This window comes from Dermochelys coriacea, chromosome 6, assembly GCF_009764565.3.
Source record: "Dermochelys coriacea isolate rDerCor1 chromosome 6, rDerCor1.pri.v4, whole genome shotgun sequence".
Taxonomy (NCBI): domain Eukaryota; kingdom Metazoa; phylum Chordata; order Testudines; family Dermochelyidae; genus Dermochelys; species Dermochelys coriacea.
This window is the reverse complement of record NC_050073.1, coordinates 71,409,378-71,431,988: the sequence shown is the minus strand read 5'-3', so window position 1 is coordinate 71,431,988 and position 22,611 is coordinate 71,409,378. Positions and strand designations below refer to the sequence as shown.

At 42.2% G+C, this 22,611-nt stretch overlaps 1 protein-coding gene across 1 annotated transcript in view; it reads left to right on the top strand.

Moving 5' to 3' along the window:
- Positions 1-22,611, top strand: part of LOC119857438 (neuroendocrine protein 7B2) — an 84,475-nt gene that overhangs the window by 49,359 nt on the left and 12,505 nt on the right. The window contains exon 3 of the mRNA XM_038406379.2: positions 18,014-18,163. Within this exon, the coding sequence (XP_038262307.1) occupies positions 18,014-18,163 (150 nt within the window). The remainder of the gene's footprint in view (positions 1-18,013; positions 18,164-22,611) is intronic.

Below are 22,611 nucleotides of genomic sequence, written 5' to 3'. Positions count from 1 at the left end.
GCCATTTGTGCACATTTTAATTAGCCGATCCTTTGAGTTTTCAGCCTCCTCCATTCCTGAGCTTAGGAACAGTTCTTCCTTTTCACTTCAGGAATTCTTTTCTGTACTTAATACAGACACCCTTCTGCTTTTTCTGTACACGGTAGCATAATAGTTGGTTTTATTAAAGTTTCTATATATTTGCCTGAATGTTGGTTGCCACATTGCTGGCATTTTTTCCTGCTTTTCTACATTTCTATCTCTGGCCAATTTAATTTCTGTGTATTTCTCCCCTGCTGGTTTAGCCATAGTACTCTGTCGTATGCAGGGCCAGCTTTAGGGGCGGGTGGGCTGGGCAGCAGCCCATGGCGGCCTACTCAAGAGGGTGCTTGGCGCAGAGTTTGGTGCTGAGAGCCCGCTGGGCTTACGGAGGCAGCCAGGCGAGCACGAGCATCTGGAGAGGGCAGAGGGGCCCAAACTGCAGGGGGGCAGTTGGACAACCAGCCAAGTGACTCCACTGGAGCAGGGTTTCCCCTCCTCCACCTTGCTCCAATGCTGTGTGCAGCCGCGGCTGCTTCTGTCCCCATCTTCTCCGGAGTCACTCCTGGCTAAGCCGCTTGGGACTTAGAGCATCTGTCTGCTGTCCAGAGTGGGCGGAGGGGGGGAAGGATGGGCAGATGTTAGGGTGTGTCCCTCCCCCACCCATATACCTGGTCTCCACTGCCCTAGGGTGGTGGGGAAATGGGGAACCTGTCTGTGCTGCTGCCTTTCTGGGTCCAGAGTGGGAGCTGCTGTGGCTGCTGAAGTCTCCTGATCCTGAGTGATTTCTGAAAGAGACAGCATACTGACGCGCGCGCACACACACACACACACACTTCCCCAACAAGCACTGTCTCTCATACGCTCCCCAACACACACTCTATCTCTCACATACACACGCTCTTTCCAGAGGTGGATTAAGGTTTCCTGGGGCCCTGGGCCAGAGCAAGTGAGGGGCCCCTCCACATACCATCCACCTGTGATCCTGCCTCCATTCCGCTCCCCTCTGCCTGTGGTCCTCCCCATTCTGTGCCCCCTGCGGCCCCACAACCCATTTTCTACTTTCTCCTCCCACACTGTGGCCCAAAGACCAGAGAAGCTCTATTTCCCCCCCACCATCGCCCCAGGCTGTAGTGGGGAGTGAGAGCTCCCCCAGCCTTGAGGCCATGGCAGGTAGCGAGAGCTCCTCCAGTCCAGGGCCCCAGATGCTGGGGCTTCCTCCACAGCCCCCGGAACTTCTGTGGGAGACCAGGGTCAGGGCGCTGGGCCTTCTCCTGACCCACCTGGTGCTGCTGCCGGGGATCAGGGTCAGGGCGCCACTGACTCATACATGCACGCTCTCTCACACTCTCTTCCCCAACACACCTTTTCTCACATGCACACAGTGTCATACACTCCTCCTAAGAGAGGCACACTCACACTCCCCAACACACACTCTCTCACATACATGCACTTTCACTCACTCACTCACCCAACACACACACACGCACAGTCTCTCCAACATACACAATCTTTCTCTCACACACACAGTTGTATTATTATTGTTGATGTTACTTCCTGGTACTTCCTTTCAAAATGTGCAATGTACATATATTCTCTGTAATTTTATTCTTTCAAAGTTTGTTAAGGATTACAGTACTGTTATTTTAATTTTTTGACTGACCTGTGCACTTCATAATTTTATTTCTCTTATGCTTAAATTTAATTATTTGAGTAGGGAATTCTAAAATGCCTAACCTGTCCTGGCTGGAGTAATTATCATTATTACTTTTATTACCATATTGTGCTTTGTCATTCATTATTTAAAATGGTACAATAAACAAATAGTAGCTTTCTAGAATGTAAATTTAGCTTGTACAAAACCTTAACAGTGCCAGTTTAAAAACAATTAGCTAAACACATAACTTTAGGCACTGGGCAGATGAAAGTTGCCTATTTTCAAATTGTATTTTTAGTTGTGTGTAAAATAACATAAAATTCGTACAAAAATCAATGTGGTTTCAAGTCTGATACAAATGGTAATGATAGAGTCAAATGTTAGTGAGTCATGTACATGATTGTGATTGGTAAACATAAATGCTAAAATAATTAGAAAAATAAATTCCCCCTTCTTAGTAAAAGAGAAAAAAAAACCCTTAATCACATATGTTAAAAATAAGTATATACTTTTTAGTGGAGTGAAAAACAAGTGACTAAAATAGAGTAGATAATGGCAGTAACATTGAGTGTGTCCGAGAAAGTAAGCAGATTTTATTTATTTTTATTTATCTCTACTAAAGATAGTGTACAAAGTATCAGACTTGTGTTTCTGATAGGGCTGTCAAGCGATTACAAAAATTAATCATGATTAAAAAAATGAATTGCGATTAATTGCACTGTTAAACAACAATAGAATGCCATTTATTTAAATATTTTGGATGTTTTCTACATTTTCAAATATATTGCTTTCAATTACAACACAGAATACAAAGTGTACAATGCTCACTTTATATTTATTTTTGATTACAAGGATTTGCACTGTAAAAAACCAAAAGAAATATTATTTTTCAATTCACCTAACACAAGTACTATAGTGCAATCTCTTTTTCAAGAAAGATGAACTTAAAAATGTAGAATTATTTACCAAAAATTGCATTCAAAAATAAAATAATGTAAAATCTTAGAGTCTGTAAGTCCACTCAGTCCTGCTCCTTGTTCAGCCAATCGCTCAGACAAACAAGTTTCCGGGAGATAATGCTGTCCAATTCTTGTATACAATGTCATCTGAAAATGAGAAGAGGCATGTTCATTTTCATTATCTGAGTCAGATGCCACCAGCAGAAGGTTGATTTTCTTTTTTGGTGTTTTGGGTTCTGTAGTTTCCGCATCAGTGTGTTGCTCTTTTAAGACTTCTGAAAACATGCTCCACATTTCATCCCCCTCAGTTTTGGAAGGCACTTCAGATTCTTAAACCTTGGGTCAAGAGCTGTATCTATCTTTAGAAATCTCACATTGGTACCTTCTTTGTGTTTTGTGAAATCTGCAGTGAAAGTGTCTTAAAATGAACAACATGTGCTGGGTCATCATCCGAGACTGCTATAACATGAAATATATGGCAGAATGTGGGTAAAACAGAGCAGTAGGCATACAATTCTTCCCCAAGGAGTTCAGTCACAAATTTAATTAACACATTATTTTTTTAATGAGCATCACCAGCATGGATGCATGTTCTCTGGAATGATGGCTGAAGTATGAAGGGGCATATGAATGTTTAGCATATCTGGGATGTAAATACCTTGCAGTGCCAGCTACGAAAGTGCTATGCAAATGCCTGTTCTCACTTTCTGGTGACATTGTAAATAAGAAGCAGGCAGCATTATCTCCTGGAAACGTAAACAAACTTGTTTGTCTTAGCGATTGGCTGAACAAGAAGTAGGACTGAGTGGACTTGTAGGCTCTGAAGTTTTACATTGTTTTATTTTTGAATGCAGTTAAGTAACAAAAAAAAATCTACATTTGTAAGTTGCACTTTCATGACTAAGAGATTGCACTACAGTACTTGTATGTGGTGAACAGAAAAATACTATTTCTTTTATCATTTTTACAGTGCAGATATTTGTAATAAAAATAATATACATTTAGATTTCAATTACAACACAGAATACAATATATTTGAAAATGTAGAAAAACATCCAAAATATTATAAATTTCAATTGGTATTCTATTGTTTAACAGTGTGATTAAAACTGCGATTAATCGCCATTAATTTTTTTGAGTTAATTGTGTGAGCTAACTGCGATTAGTTGACAGCCCTAGTTTCTGATATCTGTGTTAAAGCTCCAGAACAGATACTTCAAGGCTTGCGATTGGGAATATGTTGCTGTATTATTTCCTGACTGTTCTAAACTTACATATAAACTTAAAATATGGCTTTAATTGGTGTTTGCATATATTTTTTCCTTTCTTTCTATAGGAATTCGATAGTGTTTTTGTCAGCTAATTTCTAAGTTGTTGTTATCTGCAAAAAAAACTAGTTTTTGGGTGCCGAAGTGATTCCAGGGGCTACGGTTAAAGTTGCGTGCGCACACACCCCCAAATCTGAAATGGCACCTCTAGTGAGCCGGGAGTGGCCAAAGAGCTGCGGGAGGGCTTTGGGCTCTGGCAAGATGCAGCCCCATGACAGCGCAAAGCCTGCCTTGATTTGCAGGCCGAGCACCAGGCACTACAAGCCGCAGCAGCACAGAGTAAGGGTGGTAATACACTATATACCATGCCACTCTTACTTCTGCGCTGTTGCTGGTAGTGGCGTTGCCTTTAGAGCTGGGTGCCCACCCAGCAGCCACTGCTCTGTGGTCGCTCAGCTTAATTTATGTTGGGTCTGAGCCCTGGCGCCTCTTTCAATACAAATTTGAGCACTGGGGGAGGCAGCAGGGCCTAGAGGTGATGGGGTGGAGGTGGGGTGGAGAGCTGTAGGGGCCGGGGCAATGGTGTGGGGTTGCTTACAGGATCCAGGGCCGCCAAAATAGAAGTTTGCCCAGAGTGTCATTTTCCCTAAGGCCAGCCCTGGTCATATGCTCTGTTTCTTTTTCTCCAAGTTTTTTTAGATGATTGGTTGTTCTGCTGCATGCCCTTCTAGTGTCAGATCCATCTCCCTTAGTAACTGTTAACATTTTTTTTTAATTGTTACATCTCAGGACAATCTGGTCATGAATGAGAGAGTCTTTTAATATTCAGAAATCACAGGACAAACTTTCTAGTATTAAGTCTGTGACAAACTCCCGTATTGTTTCCCCTTTATTCTGTGTTCCCTTTCTCACCATACATCTTTCTGAAGTAACGTTTTTTTCTAGGGATACAATGAGCCTCAATATTTTCATTATTTGTGTGATGCTTTCCTCTCTCTCCCCTACCATCTTCACAGATCATACCTAGAGCTTCTGTGCCTGCCACTGTTAAAAGCAGCAGATTTGCCTCTGTGGCCTTCATATACAGTTCAAATTGTTGTTTGAACCATTTCTAGGCATATTCAGCATTCCCTCTGATTCTCAGGGCTGATGGGGGAGTTAGGTGCAATTGCATGGGCTCTGTAGCAGCCATTTCACTGTTACCTCCCACTGGGTCTTCCAGCACACTGTGCCCTCTCGTGCCTGGTGCCATGTAGTATCGTACTGATGAGCAGAGTGGTGGTAAGATAAGCCCTTTGTTATGAACAAGGAACTATGTTCGACGATGAGTCGAAAGAATAGTAAATATGGCAGGCGACCAGCTTGGCTTAATGGCGAAATCCTAGCGAATCTTAAACATAAAAAAGAAGCTTACAAGAAGTGGAAGGTTGGACATATGACCAGGGAAGAGTATAAAAATATTGCTCGGGCATGTAGGAAAGATATCAGGAGGGCCAAATCGCACCTGGAGCTGCAGCTAGCAAGAGATGTCAAGAGTAACAAGAAGGGTTTCTTCAGGTATGTTGGCAACAAGAAGAAAGCCAAGGAAAGTGTGGGCCCCTTACTGAATGAGGGAGGCAAGCTAGTGACAGAGGATGGGGAAAAAGCTAATGTACTCAATGCTTTTTTTGCCTCTGTTTTCACTAACAAGGTCAGCTCCCAGACTGCTGTGCTGGGCATCACAAAATGGGGAAGAGATGGCCAGCCCTCTGTAGAAATAGAGGTGGTTAGGGACTATTTAGAAAAGCTGGACGTGCACAAGTCCATGGGGCCGGACGAATTGCATCCGAGAGTGCTGAAGGAATTGGCGGCTGTGATTGCAGAGCCCTTGGCCATTATCTTTGAAAACTCGTGGCGAACGGGGGAAGTCCCGGATGACTGGAAAAAGGCTAATGTAGTGCCCATCTTTAAAAAAGGGAAGAAGGAGGATCCTGGGAACTACAGGCCAGTCAGCCTCACCTCAGTCCCTGGAAAAATCATGGAGCAGGTCCTCAAAGAATCAATCCTGAAGCACTTAGAGGAGAGGAAAGTGATCAGGAACAGTCAGCATGGATTCACCAAGGGAAGGTCATGCCTGACTAATCTAATCGCCTTTTATGATGAGATTACTGGTTCTGTGGATGAAGGGAAAGCAGTGGATGTATTGTTTCTTGACTTTAGCAAAGCTTTTGACACGGTCTCCCACAGCATTCTTGTCAGCAAGTTAAGGAAGTATGGGCTGGATGAATGCACTATAAGGTGGGTAGAAAGCTGGCTAGATTGTCGGGCTCAACGGGTAGTGATCAATGGCTCCATGTCTAGTTGGCAGCCGGTGTCAAGTGGAGTGCCCCAGGGGTCGGTCCTGGGGCCCGTTTTGTTCAACATCTTCATAAATGATCTGGAGGATGGTGTGGATTGCACTCTCAGCAAATTTGCGGATGATACTAAACTGGGAGGAGTGGTAGATACGCTGGAGGGGAGGGATAGGATACAGAAGGACCTAGACAAATTGGAGGATTGGGCCAAAAGAAATCTAATGAGGTTCAATAAGGATAAGTGCAGGGTCCTGCACTTAGGATGGAAGAATCCAATGCACCGCTACAGACTAGGGACCGAATGGCTCGGCAGCAGTTCTGCGGAAAAGGACCTAGGGGTGACAGTGGACGAGAAGCTGGATATGAGTCAGCAGTGTGCCCTTGTTGCCAAGAAGGCCAATGGCATTTTGGGATGTATAAGTAGGGGCATAGCGAGCAGATCGAGGGACGTGATCGTTCCCCTCTATTCGACACTGGTGAGGCCTCATCTGGAGTACTGTGTCCAGTTTTGGGCCCCACACTACAAGAAGCATGTGGATAAATTGGAAAGAGTACAGCGAAGGGCAACAAAAATGATTAGGGGTCTAGAGCACATGACTTATGAGGAGAGGCTGAGGGAGCTGGGATTGTTTAGTCTGCAGAAGAGAAGAATGAGGGGGGATTTGATAGCTGCTTTCAACTACCTGAAAGGGGGTTTCAAAGAGGATGGCTCTAGACTGTTCTCAATGGTAGCAGATGACAGAACGAGGAGTAATGGTCTCAAGTTGCAATGGGGGAGGTTTAGATTGGATATTAGGAAAAACTTTTTCACTAAGAGGGTGGTGAAACACTGGAATGCGTTACCTAGGGAGGTGGTAGAATCTCCTTCCTTAGAGGTTTTTAAGGTCAGGCTTGACAAAGCCCTGGCTAGGATGATTTAACTGGGACTTGGTCCTGCTTTGAGCAGGGGGTTGGACTAGATGACCTTCTGGGGTCCCTTCCAACCCTGATATTCTATGATTCTATGATTCTATGTACAGCAATGAGGTAACAGACTCCCTACTGCTCTGTGTAGCTGCAGCCTGCTACTGCCCTGTCCTGCTCTTCTTTGTCTCTGCCCCAGCAGGAAGGGTGTCATGGGAAACCAATGACAGCATCAGAATGTAGCGGAAGTCTGGCATCTCAGAAGAACTTGCTGTATAGCACAGGTAATACGCTGTGAATCCCGGTGATGATTGAACCTGGTGATATTCTAAACAAAAGCTCTCAGCCTTGCTTCTACCTGTTTTCATTGCTTCACACTGACCGAACTGACATTAAAGGCTTCTGAGTGACGCACAGAAAGAGTAACAATCTTGGAATCTTATTATATAGACTAAGGTGTCACTGTAGCAGACTTTTGAAAGCTGCATTAGCATGGTGGAAACAGCAAATTCCACTGGGGTAAATTTGAACAAAATGCAAAATTTAGAAATCTAACTCAGAGAGCATACATGTATCAGTGAGCAGATGGTGCACTGCATGTTGACTGCTGGTAGAAGCCATATGGATCCTGTATGATAGTGATGGGATAAGTGCAGCTGTAGTATAATAAATCAAAGTTCTATGTTACCTTTTAAACTTTCTAGGAAGCCACACGTTCTTTGCAATCCACCAAACAGATTTTCTTTGCAGATGTGCTCTGAATCCATAATAGCATAATAATCCCACATTAAATAAACACTCAGGCATTTTCAGACTTACCATTAACTCTCCTTGTTACCTTATCTTCTTACGCAGTAGCAGGGTTGTATGCTAAGGAAAAAACTTGAAAGCAAGTGGGGAAAAAAATAAAGGAAAGTCTTACTGAGGTTTTTTAAATAACCATTTTAATTGATTACCGAAGTATTATACAATGAATGCTCTCTGAACTTGAGGAAATACAGCACCAGGATAATAATGGTATCCTGTCTGAATTAATGCCTAATAATTTAAATGAATTAATCAGGTTTGAACAAAACAACATTCCTATGACATATAGACATAGGAAACCTCCCCAACATTTTAAAAAACATTATCGTATGCTTAGTGCTATCCAGAACAAAGAGGAAGACACTTTCCCTGTCTACAATCTCGGAGACAATGCAGTCTCCTCTGAAATACCAATCTGTGTTTTGGTGGTACAGCTTAAAATTCATGCAAACTCTTAGGATAAAAGATTTTTTAAAATATTGGAGTTCTGGCATTATGTACAAATTAATCAACATTTAAGACTAGTGATATTCTCCCACATAGGAGAGCAGTAAAACCACATTTATGCACATGGGGGCACCAGCAGCTTAGCTGGAGCGGTTTATAGCTTCCCATTCACAGTAATAAGAACAATCGAAGTCTTATTTTAATTTTGAAACAATTGTCTCCTCCTGATTTCTTTTTCATTAGGGAAGCACTCTGCCAAATCACATTTACAACAAAATATTAAGCAATAGATATTTTCTTTTCGGTCCTCAAAGAATGTTTTGAGTGAATGTAGTACAGAAGAAAGGTGCTTGCATGACAGCCCTATAAGACTGAAGACTTGGATCCACAAAACAGGTACAGCACAAGCTGCAGAAGTGAAAGCTTCTCCACTGTCTGACCTGACCACTTTGCAGGGATAAGAACATAGTTAAGTTTCCATTGATGACTAAGTCTTTTGCTCTTCCTGCGGAGACTACTGATCTAGGGGTTTTTTGTTTGTTTGGGGGGGGTGTTGGGTCAAGGGAGGGGGATGTAGATATCTGTCCACTGATCTCAAGCTTAAGACGACCAAAGTCATGTCACATAACCCACTGAACAACCCTTTAAGGGTAGAAGCTTTTGTTTGTGTGATGGCTCAATATCTAACGTAAAAACCCATTCTTTAAATTTGTCACATAGTACCTTGCAGGAAATCTTCTGAAACAAGTATACAAATAGGCTATGCAGATTAATATTATACGTTAATAATTAGAAGAAGAAGAAGAAGAATCCTTTACCCTTCAGTAATGCCAGATCTGAAGCACTTTACCAATATTAATGAATTAATCTTTCCCCACACTGGGAAGTACTCTTTGTTGTACATTTTACAGATGGGAAGACTGAGACAGACAATGCCAGATTGCCTGACCTGTGCCTTAACCATAAGACTTATTTTTCTGATACGTGGACAATATTCCTTTCTTAGTAGAAAATGACCAAAAATATTGTTCGTGGACAGGTTTGTTCATGGACTAATGCAAAAGTGATCTTTGCGTTCCTCTGATTCTGGGCTGTCTGTGTGGTGGTCCCCTGCTAAAACTCAGAGTAGCCTTTAGGCTACTCTAAGTTACATCTGCTGAATATGGCCCCAAAGGTTATGGGAACATGACAGCTGGAGATCAGCAGACATATGGATATTATGGCTATGTCCTATTTGCTCTAGTGACATTCCCTATGCTAGCATCTGTGGGAGGTGATGTAGGATTCGGCAACATGTCATTGTATTGGGGTGGACCTCCCAAAGCCAATTATACCACTTTAGGGCCACTTTGAACTGTCAACATGGTGCAAAGAGACCACATCACAGCTTGGGATTTGGGTTATTGTATCTGCTCTTTGAGAGATTTCTGCTGCAAATATGACAAAATTGCATTCAGAGTGGGACTGATTTTTTTAAAGTATACATGATGTTTGTCAGTGTGCTAGGGCTTTGTTCAGTTTTTTTAAAAAGCCCAACTTTCTCTGAGACATTGTTCTCTCCTTTCCATTTTATAAAAATTTCTGAGGCTATACAGTAAGTGAAGTTATCATATCAATCTGGGTGTAGGATTTAGGATACCAAAACTTTGGCACAAAAATGGAAAAGGGGCATTGTGTGCTTTTTATCTATAAAAATAGGTACTGGAGTTAACATCTGGATACTATATAGGTCTCACTAAAGATACCTACAATATTTTTTCACTTTATCTCTTTCCAACTGGGTTGACCCAGATAGCCAAGGAGTTTGATTGTCTAGTGATGTTACATGTTGTACATGTTTTAAAATGACAGGTTTCAGAGTAGCAGCCGTGTTAGTCTGTATTCGCAAAAAGAAAAGGAGTACTTGTGGCACCTTAGAGACTAACAAATTTATTAGAGCATAAGCTTTCGTGAGCTACAGCTCACTTCATCGGATGCATCCGATGAAGTGAGCTGTAGCTCACGAAAGCTTATGCTCTAATAAATTTGTTAGTCTCTAAGGTGCCACAAGTACATGTTTTAAAATGGCAACTATTAAGAGTTAGGAGCCAGATGACACTAAGAAATTCACTGTGGATTATGGGTAGAATGTACATCCCCTTCTTCTTGATGTGTGATGAGGCTCATGACACTTGGAAGAATTTGCATTAAAATAAATTATATCTGCATTCATGCATATTGGGGAATAATGAGGTCATAGGAATATAAGGAACTGAGTCCTAGGTATTTAGGTGCCTAACTCCCAGTGGGATGTAACATGTAATATCACTAGACACTCAAATTCCTCGGCTATCTTGGACAACCCAAGTGGAAAGAGAGACAGAGAAAAATTATAGTAAGACTTTTCAGTGAGACCTATGCAATATCCAAATGTGAACTACAGGGAAAGTTGGATACCTAAATACCTTCGAGAATCTGGGCCTAATGCATTTATTACAGGGAAGACCTATTCCTGTGGTTTGAGACCTGGACAGGAGCAGAGTCAAGAACTACTGAATTCTAATCCCATTTCTGCTGATCCTCTTTGGCCTTGGGCAAGTCGCGTAAGTAAAAATTTTCAAAAGTGACTCCTAATTTTGTTGGCTTCTCTTTTCAGATGCTCAATTGAAGACAGCCAGGGCCTGATATTCAGAGAACTGCCAGTGCTCATACTTCTGAGACTCAGGCCTGTATGTCTGAATTAGGCACACAAAATTAGAAATCATTTAAGAAAACGTGGCCCTCTTTGCATCAATTTTGCCATTTATAAAACTGAGTCAACCCTGCTACTTCCTGATGTGGCAAGAACCAATTAATGAGAATTCATTAGTTAATTCAGTCTTCTTAGTGTATGAGCAATGTGCCTCAGGTGGCATGTGACCAGGATTCATCACTGAATTTGGTCCGCTGGGTGAATCATTAGCTTCCCTGGCCTGGGCCGGGTACTGACTGGGAGCGCGACATGAGCGCTGATCCATGCCCTCCAGTTATTCAGTTAAATCATATTTTGCCTCTAGATAGCACCTTCCATCCAAGGATCTCAAAGTGCTCTACAACCATCAGTGAGTCAATCCTCCCAAAACTCTCTGTGAAGTTGGAAAGTATCATTATTCCTATTTTCAAATGAGGAAACTGCTATAAAGAGGCTAAGTGACTTGCCCAAGATCATGGGAACCTAGAAGACAAAGTGGCAGGTGCTGTTTAACAGCAGGTCATAAACAGAGTGGGTTTTTTATGTGATAGGGTTACGTGAACATACCTCAACAGGTTCAATACTATCCACAAAATCATTTAAAAAATCTGTCTGGAGTGCTTTAAGGGTTAGAAGTAAGTATCTATGTAGTAGATGAGGACTTATTTGAATGGGATTTGGAAACCACTACATAAGTAAAGTATTCGTTCTTGAAGAGACAGGCAAAAGTAAATGAAATGTAACAAAGGGAGCTGTTGAGGGATCAATGTTCTTTATAGGGTGGCTTATCCCTGCTGACAGTTGTAATATCTGACTCTCACATGAGCAAATTAAGCCCTTCGGCGTGCATTGCAGGATTTTATACCTTTTATGTCTGGTTTTCATTCATGTTCATTCTCTCCCCTACACGTGAGGATAATTCACTATACAGAAAGTCATTTTTATTTATTTTGTAGAATAAATGTTTGAGAAAGGCTAACAGTGAAATTCTTGCTTTTCTTGGCTGTGCTATGATGAGGAGTGGAGTTGTGGGGGTCGATTGGATGTGTTCTGAGCCATTCTGCTTGTGCTTCTTATGGGAAGTTCACTCTGTAGTGCCCTTTTTGTTGCTTCAAAAATGAGCAACATGTGCTCAGCCACTGAATGAAGGGGAGGGAAGGCATAGCCTTGTCCCTCTGAGGCTGTGAAGTACCACCATGTGCAATGGCCAACATTCCCATTCCAGAACTAAAGAGTGTCCGTGTTCCGTCTTTCTCCTCATACCCTCTTCTCCAAGTCTCTTCATTCTGCCCAATCCACAATGGTAACCACTGTCTTTCTGTTCACTAAATTGCTAAAGCTGTGAGCACTTTTCTCCATGTGCATGGAGGACCCATGTCTTGACTCAGTCCACTTTGACTCCACTGTCTCATCCTTCAATTCCCTTCATTAAAACACTACTTTGGGGAGACTTGCAGGCCCTAGTTCTTCCTTCAAAGAAGTGTTAGCTAAATAAATGACCTAGAAAACCCAAACAAACAAAAATCATTGCACCATCCTGGCATGTTAAATGTCAGCTCCAGTCTGTATGATGCCCATTTAGGCCCCAGCCTTGCAAACACATAAGCATGTGCATAACATTACTTCTGTGAGTTGTTACACTGAATTTAATGGGCTACTCACAGGAGTAAAGTTTCATGCTTGATTTAATGTTTTTAGGATCAGGGATTTTAAGGAATGTTGGCCAGGGACCTTGTCCTCATGTTTACCTGCAACAAATTGTCTTTAAAATGTCTAGCACATTTTTAGCATTGCTATATTTATAAGAAATAATAATGATGATTCTGTCATATATAAAATCCATTAGTTGGCTGATGTTCCAAGTGTATTGCTGATCTGTTTCAAAAGGGTGGAAATTCACTGAACTGCTCAGTTGGTTGGTTATATATAGCCCATAGGTGTGAGGAGTGTTTTAGAGGTGAAAATAAAATATGGAGTAAAGTGAAACGTAGTTCAAGCCAGAAATATTCCCAACCTACTGGGACTTTTACCTGTTTGAACTATGCCTGAATTTAAGATAGGATGAATTTGAGCCTAGGTCCCTGAAGATCTTACAAGATGATCAATTTTTCACTCAGTTCCAGAGATGAGTTTGTGTGAAATAGTCACAGTTCTCATTGAATTATATTAGGAAGTTACTGATTTAGAACAGTAGCATTCCATCTTATTTGTGTGTTAAAAGAAGCTTATATCCTCCAGAGGGAAAGAATCTGGTGGGTGTACTATGTAAATTAAGGGGCACAGATGATGCAGATTAGGCACTACTGTATATTCCAAAATACTAGAGATTAAGGTTGACATTTCTAACCACATACATCCAGTACCCAGCTTTTGGCATTCAGAGATTTAGGGACAACCAGAGCATGAGGTTGCTTCCCTGACCATCTTGGCTAATAGCCATTGATGGACCTATCCTCCATTAACTTATCTAATTCTTCTTTGAACCAATTTATACTTTTAGCCTTCACAACATCCCCTGGCCATGAGTTCCACAGGTTGACTGTGCACTGAGTGAAGAAAAACTTACTTACATTTATTTTAAACCTTGTACCTATTAATTTCACTGGGTGACCCCCGGTTCTTGTGTTATGTGAAGAGGTAAATAACACTTACTCATTTTCTCCTCACCTTTTATGATTTTATAGACCTCTATCATACCCTCCTTTAGTTGTCTCTTTTCTAAACTGAACAGTCTTTTAATCTCTCCTCATATGAAAGCTGTTCGATACCCCTCATTGGTTTCGTTGCCCATCTCTGTATTTTTTCCAATTCAAATGTATCTTTTTGAGAAGGGATGACCAGAACTATACAAAGCATTCAAGGTGTGGGCATACCATGGCTTTACATAGTGGCATGATATTTTCTGTTTTATCTATCCCTTTCTTAATGTTCCTATCATTCTGTTAGCTTTTTTGACTGCCGCTGCACATTGAGCAGATGTTTTCAGAGAGGTATCCACAATGACTCCACGCTCTCTTTCTTGAATGCTAGCAGCTAATTTAGACCCCATTATTTTTTATGTATAGTTGGGATTATATTTTCCAATGTGCATTACTTTGCATTTATCAGTATTGAATTTCATCTGCCATTTTGTTGCCCAGTCACTCAGTTTTGTGAGATCCCTTTGTCATTCTTCACAGTCAGCTTTGGACCTAGCTTTCTTGAATAATTTTGTATTGTCTGCAAACTTTACTACCGTGCTATTTACCCCTTTTTCCAGATCATTTATGAATATATTGAACAGCACTGGGCCCTGTATGGATCCTTAAGGGCTCTTTCCACTGTGAAAACTGACAATTCATTCCTACCCTTTGTTTCCTATCTTTTAACTAGCTACTGATTTATAAGAGGACCTTTCCTCTTATCCCTTGAGTGGTTAGTTTGCTTAAGAGCCTTCAATGTTGGACCTTGTTAAAGGCCTTCTGAAAGCACAAGTACATTATATCCACTGGATCACTCTTGTCCACATTTGTTGTTCCTTCTAAAAGCATGCCTGCCAGCACACCAGAGAAGGAAAATCCAGTCAGGCCAGATAAATTCCTCAAAGAGGAAAAGAGTCTAAGAGAGCCACTCCTGATCCATAAAACTGCTTGCAAGGGGTATACTGAAACCAGTAGGACAGTGACCAAGCCATTTGTCTCAGATATTGTTATTTATTTATTATGATACACGCAGGATCAGATTCTCTAATGTAGGAAGTACTCTTTGCACATCTACATGAACCTAAAACAGCCAGAAATGGCCAGTAAAGAATTTCCCCTGTACAGGGAACTTTTCTCCAGCATAGTTGCCTCCTTCCCTGTCACCTCCCATCCTGATGAGGTGTGGGAGATGATGGGGAGGAAGTATGACAGAGCGGACTTCTGACGCACGTGATCTTTGACTAACATAAAGTTCCCCAGGGACCTTACACCAGTGTGTAAGTTAGAGCTGCTCCCTGGTAGCTCTAATTTGCACTGGGGCTAAGTAGCTCAGGACCAGGGAGCTGCAGCTCCCTGACAATCCCCCTTCTCAGTGCATCTGTGCAGAGCTTGGACACATTCAAGAATCTGCCCTGCCATGTTTAAAAACACACACACAAATTGGAGTGGCTAACATGAGTTTGTTTTAAACAGCTTTCATGTGGGATCTGGGATATTTACTCACCACTGGTATTCATGATCTGTTTTATTGTTTATTCTTTCTTTTTTTCTACCACTGGCCAAATCACCTCTTTTTTTTTTTAACAATCCCCTCTATTTGTCTTCAAAAATTCTACATTAATTTTAAGTTTCAGTGAAGATGATGAAAGTCTTCTGCTCACTTGTTTTGTTAAATTGACTCAGCTGAGGGCAGTGTTCCCTGTTTGTAATTGACGGGGGTCATTGCTCCTAAGGATGCAGATTCAGTTGGGCTGTGCTACTGGTAGATAGGCAGCACAGTGGGGAAATTGCTGCACTTTGTGGTTGTTTTTAGAGCAGGCGGTTATTCTGTCCTCCCAGCAAGTGTGTTACAATTAGTTCTTTGGAAAAATGGGGCAAAATTATGTAATTTTCTTTCTATTTTTAATCAATTTAGTTTTCATTGAAATTTTCTGACCAGTGTTAGCTGCAATGGCGGCAGTAGCAGGGAAATAGATTTACTCCCAAAATTGCATTTCTTTTGTGCCAATCCAGGCCGCATCCAAACAAATACCAGTGTCAGCATCTAGCTGCATGTATGCAGCATTTGAAATTGAATTTATATAAAAATATATATAGACCTCTACCCCAGGCACCTGAAGCAATGTTCTGCTTGCTCAGCCTGTAAAAGAAAAGAAAATGCAAGCAAGCAGATCTGACTTATTCTGACTGTTAAAGGGCTGTGGTAGAAATCAGTCCACAGAAATTAGAGCTGGAAAAGACCTAAACATTCATCTGGTGCATTCCTCTCTCAGTACCAGATTATTCCCTATGGTTTATAGCATATTTTTCTAGCGCTTTGTCCAGTCCAATGACTCAAACAATGGTGTTTCTACTGCTTCCCTTGAAAGTGTAATAGGTCTCACCAATAAGCAGTGATTTTCTGATATTTAGTCTATTTTCTTTTGTTTTAACTCCTGGTGAGTACCAGGTTCAAGAGAGCAGTCTTATACTGTCTTTCCTGGATGATAGTGTATATGTTTATATGACATTATTATGACTCTGTAGCTCCATTGTATGTAACTGTAAAGTGTTTATCAAAATCAACAACATTACAGTGCTCAAATTAATGCAGTTTGTGAATTACTGTACATAAAATATCTGTCTGGTACACTCACAGCACTTCATTTTGACCACTTCAGTCTTTGCTGGTTATGCTATTTATCATGGTTTAAAAGAAATTAACTTTGCAAATATGAGTAAATCACTCAAGTGTGCAAAAATATGGTACTAGAACGGGCAATTATCTGAAAATCTTCTGGAAAGAAGAAAAAAACCCTGACTACTGATACTGAAAGACCACAATCCTTTATATTAATATTAAAGATTGCATTGTACTCAGACAAGGGAATGTTTGGCAGTCAGAATAAACGTTAAATAAATAAATAAATATATATAGCACACTGGAGCCTGCTAAATACCTCTGTTTCCTTTATGGACAGAGCTTTGGTGCCAAGAGGTCTGCACCATGTACAAGTATAGATATGCTTGTATCTGCAAGATTGTTCCATTGTGAACCAAACAGCATACATGAACGTACAAACACGTATTGATTATGTGGTTCTGTAGTTGTCTGACTATACCGAAAGAAGGACAGGAGACATTTGACATAGATTTAATCAGGCCGCAACTTCATTATTAGATGTCTGAGACTGTCCGGCAGATAAGTGTACAGTGCAGATTACCTGGGGGTCTTTTATCAGCTCCCCCTCTTTTTCCATCCAGGTCGCACTAGCAAATCCATGGCTGGGACCTTGCCATTCATCCCTACTCCCTCGTAGGAGGGTTAAGGTGGGCTATAATAATGTGGAGTTGGCTCCCTGCTGTATCAATCATAGGAGTCCCCAACCGCCCCCGTTCGCTCCTTTACCGAACATCTGTTTTTAAGTCCTTTTCCAAGCCTTTTATCCGGTCACTGTATGCCTTTCCTGTGGAGTACCTGCACTGGTCATCCACCACAAGGAGGCTCCAGCCTCAGCCTGCTCCTTGCAAAAGCAGGGTGTTAAGGCTCAGGGCTGCCCCTTTAAACTCCTCATTTTCAGGGGGTGAGACATATTTTCTATTAACAATTTGGGCTATTAGTCACTTTTATTTCTGTTACTTTAGGAAAGCACTTAAATTCAGCTTTAAGAATTATTTAGAGGTACAAATATATTTTTAGTTGTAGTGTGTGTATAACCAGCTTTACTATAACATCCGAGTTCCTTTCATACAGCTGAATTTATGAATTTATCTTCAAACTGTATACACAATGCTATTTCTTCTTTAACGTTGTCTTCTTGGCACAATTCTGTCCTGCCACATGATTACTGTTCTCTGTCATGAATGATATTGTTTGTAGCTGAAGATTACAGAATGGTAAAGGTGTTTTGTTTAAGTTCCACTGTTCTAACATTAAATATTTGTTTCAGTATTAAATATTGTTCTAACATTAAATATTTATTTCAGTATTTTTCTACCTATCTCTTATGTATTTACAAAAAACGTGGACCAAGATTTTCAAATATTAATGCCTGAAGTTAGGCTTCCTAATCCATTTTTAGGATCTAAGTGGCCCAATTTTCAAAAGTGCTGAAGAAGTGCTAAAAGTGGGGTTTGGAGCCTGAATGAGGCTCTCTTTTTGAAAATCTTGGCCTGAATTTATTGGAAAAACTAAAGCAAAATCTTTCTTTTAACTTTGTAATATTATGTGCATAAATCTGTCTTCTTTAGGTGGTGCTCATGAAGGTCTTCAGCACTTGGGTCCTTATGGCAATATCCCAAATATTGTGGCTGAGTTGACAGGAGATAATATACCAAAGGATTTCAGTGAAGATCAAGGCTATCCTGACCCTCCAAATCCCTGCCCTATTGGAAAAACAGGTTATTCTTTTCTATATAGATTCTTTATACCACGCTCATCATCACAGTATCTGAGCACTTTCCAATAGTGCATTAAGTCAGAGGTTCTCAACCTTTTTTGAATCATACTCCACTTGAACATTTTTTTTTTTTTTTTTTTTACTTGTGGCCCTCTCACTCCCTTACAATAGTGAGAAGCATGGTGCATGGGGTCACAATGCCATTCAAATTTGGCCCAGCCAACCCTCCATCATGACAGGCAGATGTAGGTGTGTTTACAGGTGCCCTCAAGGCTGAGGTGTAGTGGGACTGCAAGTCAAGGGGGCCTTCAGGACAGAAGTGCAGGGGGCCTTGGGGCAGAGGTATGTGGGGTTCAGCTGAGTGGTCAACTGGATATTGTGCTGGACCTAAACTCTTGTTTTGTAATTGATTTGATGTTAAGTTGGAAGCAGAGTCCGTCACCCTCCAATAAGAGCTGGATTACCCCACCCCCATTCTTTCAATCCTCAGGGCAGGGTTGGGGTGATGAGCCCCTGCACCCTACAGCTGGCCCCATCTCTGAGACCCTTAGAGGCCCTGTGGGGGAGTTGTAATGTTGGGGCTCCCCTGTCCCAGAGATGCACCCTGCGTGAGGTAAAAACCCTAGTTTCCACCTGCCGCCACTCGCTGGGACCTCCCCGAGCCCATCCCTGGCACATCCAGGCAACCATGGAAGGCAAAGTCATCCAGGTTGCACAGGCGCCACTGCTGCTCTGAGGGCTTGGCCCGCACCACCTGGCAGAGGTGGAACTGCACCTGGGTGAAGTGTGAGACCAGAGCTCGGAGGGCCAACCCCAGGTGGTGGTACTCGATGTGGAGCTGGGGCAGCAAGCAGGGCGAACCCCCTGGGGAGCTGGGTCCCTATATGCAAGGATCTCCATCCCCGTCTTTGTCCATCTCTGCCACCACTTCCAACAGGTCAAAGCACGTTTGTTCTCTCATCCTCTCCCCTGGGGGGGAAGTATAAGTAAGGCTAAGATCTTGTCACAGATATTTTTAGTAAAAGTCATGAACAGGTCATGGGCAATAATAAAAAATTCACGGAAGTCTGTGACCTGTCTCTGACTTTTTTACTAAAATATCCATGATATAATGAAGAGCCTGGGCAGCTGCGGGTGAGCTGGAAGCTCCAGGATCCCCCTTTGCTGGTGGCTACAAACTCCAGGGGTTCTCCCTGCCACCCGCAGTGGCTGGGAACTGCAGGAGTCCCCATTGCTGCCTGTGGCGGCTAGGAGCTGTGGGGATCCTCCCCACCTCCTGCCCACAGCAGGAAACCCTGCAGCTCCCAGCCTGGGCTGGCTGAAGTCATGGAGGTCTTTTGAAGTCACAGAATCTGTGATTTCCATGACCTCTGTGACTAAATTGTAGCCTTAAGTATAAGCAGAGGAGTGTTTTTTGTTTTGGAATTTATTTACACGCACACAGACTCATACACACAGGCACATACAAACACACACACTGCTTGATGTTAGAGAAAGCATGGTCTGCACTTACCATAGGTGGTAATGAGGTTTGTGATAGTTCTTAGTTTCTGGGGATGTTCATTCCACAGTCTTGGGCTGGCCTCCAAGAAAGCTCCGTTTCCTGCATGAGCTTTACCCTCAAGGTAGAAAATTCCATTGTGCCAGAAAAGTAAAGTGGTGTTCATCTTGGAGCTTTAGCTGATCCTTTCAGATACCGTGGGCACAATTCATGTGAGTTCATAGTTCACTAAGGGACAGATCCAGCTGTGGTGTGCCCAAAGGGTTCCAGCACTAAAATCACAGGTTTCAGAGTAGCAGCCGTGTTAGTCTGTATTCGCAAAAAGAAAAGGAGTACTTGTGGCACCTTAGAGACTAACAAATTTATTAGAGCATAAGCTTTCGTGAGCTACAGTGAGCTGTAGCTCACGAAAGCTTATGCTCTAATAAATTTGTTAGTCTCTAAGGTGCCACAAGTACTCCTTTTCTTTTAGCACTAAAATCAGTGGCTAAAATCTGGTTGTTTGCAATGGGAGCTGAATGGGCTCCGATGGGAGTGAGCACTATATTATTTAAACCATATTTTAAATTTCTGAACTTAGATGTACTTTCATAATTGAGAAGAGTTTTCTGTGTGGTATTTAGTAATGGTATTTGGATGAGATACACTAACACAATTATCCTTAATCTTTTCACTAAATGTTCAGACTAGCTGTAGAGCTGTTCAGAAAAGAAAAAATATTTTTCATAAACATTTTTGCAATTTTTTCCCCATTTTTTGTCAAAATTCTGAACATTTCCAAACAGCCCTAATGATAATTTTATATGAAACGTATGAAGAGCTCACGATTGCTGCTATGTAGAGATAGACAAAAAGTATGGTGACTGCTTCTCTTTGAAGTAGTATCTTACATTCATATTCAGTTCAATGAACATTTTGTCTGACAGGTTTAGATTATATTTTTCCCCACTGCAGGGAAATTTTGTCTCCTGTGTGTATATATATCCCTCAGATCTTCTGCTAGTGGTTAGAGAGCAAGATTAAAATTGGTACTTCAATGGAATAATGTTTGAGACTCCCTTCTATTCTTTTTCTTAGCTAAATAACCATGATTTTGCCTAAGATGATGCATCCAGATATGAGAATTGAGAACATTCCTGGAAAAGTGCTGCTAACTGTGAAACCTTCTTTCATGGATACATTCTGAGTGGAGATTATATCTACTAGTATCTCAGTAGGATGGTTTTCAGAGCCTTAAGTGGAAACTCAAGTTTGTGTCCAAGTGGTGACTGTTAAAATTATATTAAGCAAAGAAATTACTAGAGAACTTCCTCATTGAGGTTTGTGGATTTGTTTAATGGAAAACAAATCTTTCCAAGTTATTGTTTATACAGTAACGCTGGTATCCATCAATGCTGGATAAAGGCAATCTGGGGCCCCGAGACAGGGCCACCATAGCCCTGCTACAGCCCCATCCCTGGCTTGAGGTGATAGTGATGGGTCACCCACGCACAGCCCTCTACTCAGGAATGGTTGAGGTGCAGTACCTTACACAGCTCAGGTGTGGGGTGGTGGGGAGTGGTGGCAGGGAGCAAGTTACAAATGATTTCTGTGCTTGGTTGGTAGTTAAGATGAGGGGCACAGTGGTAGTTCAGGAGGGTTTCTCCCAAGCAGGTGAGGAATAGCAGCGGTGGCCGGGGCCCCCTTTCTCTCTGGGCTTATCGCTAACACTGAACACATCTACATTGCATTATAAAACCCATGGCAGCATGTCTCTGAACCTGGCTCTACAGACTCAGCCTCACGCTGTAGTGCTAAAAGCAGCAGTGTCAATGTTCGGGCTCAGGCTGGAGCTTCGGCTCTGAAACCCAGGGAAACGGGTTGGGGTGGGGCGGGGGGGTTCAGAGCCTTAGCTCCAGTGCAAATCCACAGTGTCTGCACTGCTGTTTTTAGCACCATAGTATGAACCCTGCAATCCCAGTCCATAGATCTGGGACTTGCTCCCTGCATAGACCTGCTCACTGATGCCTGCAACAACAGTGGGCTCAGGAGGAGGGAAGTAGGCTATAGGCTTCAGCAATAGGCTGGAGGTCCCTTCCCCTCCAGGCAGTGGTAATAGTCTCCATTCCTCTTACCCCATCTAAACAGCTGCAGCGATGGCAAGAACAGTAGTCAGGAGGGAGGCAGAAAGCAAGTCCCATCTTCACAAAAAATTCAAAGCAGTTGTCTAGGGCCTTGTCCCTCCCCAGACCCCCCGAAGAACCGGAAGTGGCAGTGTTGGGCTGCCCTTTCTTCAAAGGTACTTACCAAAGCTGGAGACCTCTACTATGAGTAGTAGGAGTTAGGACCCTTGTCCCTGCTAGGTCAGGGCTTCTTCATTCCTCCAGTGGAGCACACAGTCTTGTGCTCCTTACAGACTCTGGCCTCTGCATGATAGCATCACTGTGATATCATCAAGCAAAGACATTATTCCTGAACCAGGAGCCCTAGCACTATAGCTATGGTGCCTAAAGAATAATCTTACCCTTGTCCATAATTATGTTGTTGCTCCTTTTCCCGATAGCAGCCAAGTGGAGTAGATGTCCAGGGCATGGCAGGTTGGCTATCCAGTGGAGGAGGAATCAGTGATTATATACTAAGTGGAACTTCTTTTATTTATATACATATACCAGTCCTAGAACAGAAGAGGTCAAACAGCATGCAGGGAAATCCCTTCTTGCAGGAATATCAGTCCAACATCAGTGCCTGGTTCTCAGGGAGCTACTGTCTTTATGAATTGATGCTAATGAGAGACTGAAGCAGACAGTATATTCCTCTAGCTGCTTGCACAGCTTCTTCCATGCAGAAATAGTCTCTAAACAGAACTTTGCATAGCCCAGAACCTAACAACACTGCTTGTCTTCCCAAGACTGAATACAAGAAAAAGAATTTGGAAAATTTTGTGCAACAGCACCACCTGGTGGCATCCG